Source organism: Camelina sativa, chromosome 7 (genome assembly GCF_000633955.1).
Source record: "Camelina sativa cultivar DH55 chromosome 7, Cs, whole genome shotgun sequence".
In the NCBI taxonomy this organism is placed as follows: Eukaryota; Viridiplantae; Streptophyta; class Magnoliopsida; order Brassicales; family Brassicaceae; genus Camelina; species Camelina sativa.
In genome coordinates this window covers 17,178,248-17,184,022 of record NC_025691.1, presented here as the reverse complement: position 1 = coordinate 17,184,022, position 5,775 = coordinate 17,178,248, and the positions used below count along the sequence as shown (strand labels likewise).

The 5,775-nt window shown below is 39.1% G+C and overlaps 1 protein-coding gene across 4 annotated transcripts; it reads left to right on the top strand.

Annotated features, from left to right (window-relative positions):
• Nucleotides 24-5,240, top strand: LOC104701334 (calmodulin-binding transcription activator 4-like). 4 transcript variants are annotated; one of them, XM_010417000.2, is made up of 13 exons: nt 24-177; nt 278-403; nt 493-608; nt 792-880; nt 983-1,037; nt 1,131-1,623; nt 1,930-2,006; nt 2,186-2,270; nt 2,356-2,576; nt 2,719-3,383; nt 3,468-4,047; nt 4,145-4,438; nt 4,848-5,240. In XM_010417000.2, the coding sequence occupies exons 1-13, from the start codon at nt 168-170 to the stop codon at nt 4,944-4,946; spliced, it is 2,910 nt and encodes a 969-aa protein (XP_010415302.1). In that variant the 5' UTR covers nt 24-167; the 3' UTR covers nt 4,947-5,240. The 4 variants fall into 4 exon arrangements, with proteins under 4 accessions (XP_010415302.1, XP_010415300.1, XP_010415303.1 ...); XM_010416998.2 differs by having other exon boundaries at nt 2,183-2,270; XM_010417001.2 differs by having other exon boundaries at nt 278-432; nt 518-608; nt 2,183-2,270.

Here is a 5,775-nt window from a genome sequence, read left to right as displayed (position 1 = left end):
TTTTTTTTTTTTTTTTTTTTTTTTTTTTTTTTTTTTGTGTTTGGTCCCTCGTACTACTTGGTTTAACGACTCTAGGTCTGATATTTTATCTCTCTTCAGACCAAACTTGATTCTCATGTTTGTGTTGTTAGATTGAATCATTCACTTCAGTTTCCTCTCCAATCGATATGCAATCCGGTTAGTTTTTGAGGGGTTTTCTCTCTTTTGTCTCTCGAAAGTATCAAACTTTGTGAATTTTGATGACTAAAGGTTAAACCTTTTTTTGTTGGTTTCTCAGAATATGATATTAGTACTCTGTACCAAGAAGCTCAGAGTCGTTGGTTGAAACCTCCAGAGGTTCAATTCATATTGCAGAATCATGAAAGATTGACGCTTACAGATGTGGCTCCTCAAAGGCCTACGAGTATGTTTTGACTTGGTTTTTGATTCGAGGTTGACTTGATCAATTTTTTGGTAAAACTCAACATGTCTCTCTCTCTCTCTCTCTCATAGGTGGGTCTTTGTTTCTTTTCAATAGAAGGGTTCTTAAATTCTTCCGTAAAGATGGTCATCAGTGGCGGAAAAAAAGGGATGGTAGAGCTATTGCTGAAGCACACGAACGTCTTAAGGTATTTAGGGATACTTAACTTTTGACCTCAGAGACTTCTCACATTGTTTCTGCCTACTCTTAGATGTTACTTTGCTAACTCTATTCCAGTCTCCAAGATTTTGTGTGTTTGCAACTTTAGAGATGTTCTTCTTTAAGGTTGCTAATGACTCTCTCTTTTTTTTATCAATATGTTTGTGAACAGGTGGGTAATGCTGAGGCCTTGACTTGTTATTATGCGCATGGAGAGCATGATCCCACTTTCCGGAGACGTATCTACTGGATGTTAGATCCGTGAGTGTCATGTACTCACACTATGTGTATACAATTTAGTCCTATTTTTTTTCTTCTCAAAAATGAACTTAAGAGTTTCTTGTTCTTTTTTTTTTTGTTCAGGGAGTACGAGCATATTGTCCTTGTCCATTACAGGGATGTAAGCGACCGAGAAGAGGTGACTTTCCGATAAGAAACGTTTGTTATTATACTTAAAGTAGAACTTGAGTTTCTTCGTTGTATGACCTCATTGTTGGCTTAAATTTTACAGGGATATCAAACTAGTGGGCAAGTTTATCAGTTTGCACCAGTTCCTGCAACTCAGAATGCGAGCTATAATCACTACATTGGTGATTCTACTGACATAAATCAGCATTCATCTACTTCACCTGGCACTGCAGAGGTTATCTCTGACCTGGAAGGCAGTGCAAGTTCTTCTGAGTTAGGTCAGGCTTTAAAGAAGCTTAAAGAACAACTGAGTATCGGAGATGAACACGTTGATTCTGTAGTTCAACCTTACATTCAGCCGGAAAGTCTCGACAGTCTCCAGTTTTTGGAGTGTAGTAATGATATGGATCACTTTGCTCAACCAACAACTGTATATCAGAGACCAGAGAATAACAGACTAGAGAGATGTTATGGAGGCAATTTTGGAGCTCAATACCATGCCAAGAATGATTCTAACAGACTAGAGAGATGCTATGGAGGGTATGTTGGAGCCCAATACCATTCTAGCAATCTCATGCTCGTTAAAAATGATTCAGGTACGCCAAAGTTATACACCATTGGTTTCTTTCCTTTCTATGTCCTCACTATATGATGTTGAGGCTACTCAATATTCAAAAGATGATTAGCGAAGTATTTATGTTCATTCACAGTAAGTTTCACTAGTCTGTCTGAGAAAAAATCATTGGTAAGCAGACTTTTTGACCGATCTCTGGATCATATATGAAGTAGCTTCAGTAAACCCTTAAAGTCTTGTCATGCTTCCTTGTTTGTCTTGTCGATCCGCGGAATTGTGGAATGATATATATAGTTATCAGGAAGAGTAAGAAGCAATCTTTTTACAGGTGGTACAGGAGGGAGTGGAGATCAAGGGTCTGAATCTTGGAAAGAGGTGTTGGAGGCATGTGCTCTTAACTCTGAGGTAACTCTCTCGTATAAGTAAATTAAATATGTGGATCAAACTAAAATGAATGTCTTGAATCCTAACGGTGACTTCATACAGAGGAACACGGCTAATGAACCAAATGTGTTATGGTTTTCTAATCGCTAAGAGCTAGCTATTAATTTTCTAAACTAATAAGTAAAAAGTTTCTTAAGCAGGAAAGCACACCAAGTTCTGCAAAAGGATTGCTAGCTGGATTGCAGGAAGATTCCAACTGGAGTTACAGCAATCAGGTTGACCAATGTATGTCATATGCTTTGCTAAAGGATACTGTTACGCTTCATAACTTGTTTAAAGTTCTTGGTCCTGATAGTTATCTTATTTTCAGCTACATTGTTGTTTCCTCAAGATCTTGGTTCTTTCAAAGTTCCTGCTTCTTATTCTGCACTGTTAGCTCCGGAGAATAATGGTGAGTACTGTAGGATGATGGATGATGGGGAACTCGGGCTGCCTTTCGAGCAAGAAATGAGCCTGACAGGTGCATATAACCAAAAGTTTACTATCCAGGACATATCACCAGAGTGGGGTTTCGCGAATGAAACTACCAAGGTCTAATCTCTTAGACTTATGGGGAAGTGCATAAATCTACTCTAATGATTGATAGACCTGTTTATTTTCTTGCCTGTTTAGAACAAATGTTGGTGATCAGCTTTGATTTTTCAATTTTAAAGTTCCATTTTTGACAATGCAGGTGATAATCATTGGATCATTTCTTTGTAGTCCAGAAGAATCTATGTGGTCTTGCATGTTTGGGAGTACTGAAGTTCCTTGTAAGATCATTAAAGAAGGTGTTATTCGGTGTGAAGCCCCTGCATGTAGTCCTGGAAAAGTAAATTTATGCATTACCTCTGGTGATGGACTCTCATGTAGTGAAATAAAGGAATTTGAGTATCGCGGTAAGCCCGACACATGTTGCCTTAAGTGCAGTAGGCCACAGAGCTCTGACATGTCCACAAGTCCAGATGAACTTATAATACTTGTAAGGCTTGTGCAAACACTTCTATCAGACCGATCACCAGAAGGAGAGAGTAACTCAGAGTTGGGAAATGATAAGCTGTTGAAGAAACTGAAAGCTGATGATGATCAATGGACACATGTCATAGCAGAGGTCATAAATGGCAGTTCATCATCAACAACAACAGTTGGTTGGCTTCTACAGGAACTGCTTAAAGACAAGCTGGATGCGTGGCTGTCTTCAAGATTCCAAATGTCAAAGAAAGAACAAGGTATTATCCATATGATTGCAGGCCTTGGCTTCGAGTGGGCACTCTATCCAATCCTTGATCATGGTGTCAGTGTTGATTTTCGTGATATTAACGGATGGAGCGCTCTTCATTGGGCTGCAAGATTTGGGAGGTGAGTAGTGTCTTAATGTCTTACCATCATAAGTAAAAGATTGTTTTCACTTGGTAAATAACCGATACTGTGTGTCTTTGCTAGTGAAAAAATGGTGGCTGCCCTTATAGCATCAGGGGCATCAGCTGGAGCAGTGACTGATCCCACTCAACAAGACCCGAATGGCAAAACTGCGGCTTCAATAGCTGCCTCGTATGGCCACAAGGGTATTGCAGGTTATCTATCAGAGGTGGCATTAACAAACCATCTCTCATCACTCACACTTGAAGAAACCGAGATTTCTAAAGATTCTGCTCAAGTGCAAGCAGAGATAACTGTGAATTCCATCTCAGAAACAGGTCCGTCCGGTAGTGAGGATCAACTCTCACTGGAGAAAACGCTGGCTGCAGTACGTACTGCAGCTCAAGCAGCTACAAGAATTCAGGCAGCTTTTCGAGCACATTCATTCAGAAAGCGGAAGCAGAGAGAAGCAGCTATGGCTGCTTGCTTACAAGAGTACGGAATCTATTGTGAAGATATTGAAGGGATCTCAGCCATGTCAAAGCGTACTTTTGGAAAGGTCAAGAACTACCATTCAGCAGCTCTATCTATTCAGAAAAAGTATCGTGGCTATAAAGGTCGAAAAGAGTTTCTTGAGCTTCGCCAAAAAGTTGTAAAGATTCAGGTATTTTTAACAGCTTCACTGGGGTGAACATAGTTTTTTTTTTCCCATTAGGCTTTGTCGCCTCGAGCAGCTCTTTATGCTCTTATATTTCTGGCAGGCTCATGTGCGAGGTCACCAAATAAGGAAGCATTACAGAGTTATCTGCTGGGCAGTAGGAATATTAGATAAGGTTGTACTCAGGTGGAGAAGAAAAGGAGTTGGGCTAAGAGGGTTCAGGCCAGACATAGAAACTACAGAGGACAGTGAAGATGAAGACATTCTCAAGGTGTTCCGTAAGCAGAAAGTAGATGGGGCTGTAAACGAGGCTTTCTCTCGTGTTCTATCGATGGCTAATTCTCCAGAGGCTCGCCAGCAATACCACCGTGTGCTCAAGAGATATTGTCAGACAAAGGTCAGTTGTTTACAAGAGATGATTCTAAAAAGTTATAAGTAATCATGGTGGACTTGCTATTAGTGTTTCTCTTCATAAGTTAGGATAAAGTGATATGAACGTATCCGATTATAAGTCTATATACTAATCCCACTAAAACCTATAAGTAAAAACCACCTAAAAACTAGTTTAAGAATGTCCATGTGAATTTTAAGACAGTATTTAGTCTCATTTCAATTCACTTCAAGTATCTCTAACCAAAACCTAATAAAACTTGTACAGTAGGTAGATACCACCTGAAAATCGAACTTTAGAGTCGAGATGTTTCATGTGAATTTATAATGCTATGCGTGACCAATGTGGGATATTTAATAGAAAGTCAGTATTAGAATTGTGCAGCTGATGAAGATTCTTGAATGAATCGTTGCAGGCTGAGCTTGGAAAAACAGAGACATTACTTGGAGATGATGATGATGGGTTGTTTGACATAGCTGATATGGAATTTGACTCTTTGTTTACACTGCCTTGAGTGAAAAGATAGGCAAGAAGAGCTCTGTGGGATTTAAAGGTTTATTATTAGTATGTAGATTTGTGAAGTTTCCAAGAGTGAGTAGCTTAGATTTGTAGAGTTGCAAAGAAAAAAGACAAGGAAGAGCCCTTGTTAGTAGTGTCTGTAAAGTGTCATATTGGGGCTAACTTAAAAGCTTGAATGCTTGGGATGTGGTTGAAAAACAAAACAATGTAAATACTAAATTTGTGATCGCATTTTTTATGTATCTACACCTCCATAGCAAATGAAAAATTATGGGATGAGTTTGGTTTTTGTTTGATTGTTATGGTAATATCTTTCTAAATTCTAATGTAGATAAATTCTTTATTACGTTTTATATCGTTGCTATGTTATATGGTTTAGCTTCCGTCTCTTCTCCACAAACAACAGGTTTGACTCATGTTAGAAGACAATGCATCTGGATCAGGATCAAGATCATGTTGAGCACTGCATGGATTCTTTCCAACAGCAAATTTTTGGTCTTATGATATGATTCTACTGAGAGAATAATGGGAGAAGCAAATCTCCCATTTTTGATGGCCTTGCTGTCTGTAGAAAGTGTTCCAGGTGATGATCCAACATCCAAGCTAATTGATTCAGGCTTCAATATTACAATTGTTTGTGTACGTACATTCAGAGAAGTTGCAGAGCTTATCTCTGAGAATCTCCTGAAATAGGTGTACCAATATTCAAGAAGGATTCTTCTTTAGAGTCCAAGACCTGAGATGAATCCACAAGGCCCTTGCAGCCTCTCTATCTCGCTATACTTGTGAGCTATCAACTCGCTGAAGCGCCATTGATCCCTGCT

Excerpts from the sequence above, each read along its gene's own strand:
- LOC104701334 (XM_010416998.2), top strand. Across the intron at positions 609-791 it reads AAGCACACGAACGTCTTAAG|GTGGGTAATGCTGAGGCCTT; the intron begins GTATTTAGGGAT and ends GTTTGTGAACAG. Across the intron at positions 1,624-1,929 it reads GCTCGTTAAAAATGATTCAG|GTGGTACAGGAGGGAGTGGA; the intron begins GTACGCCAAAGT and ends ATCTTTTTACAG.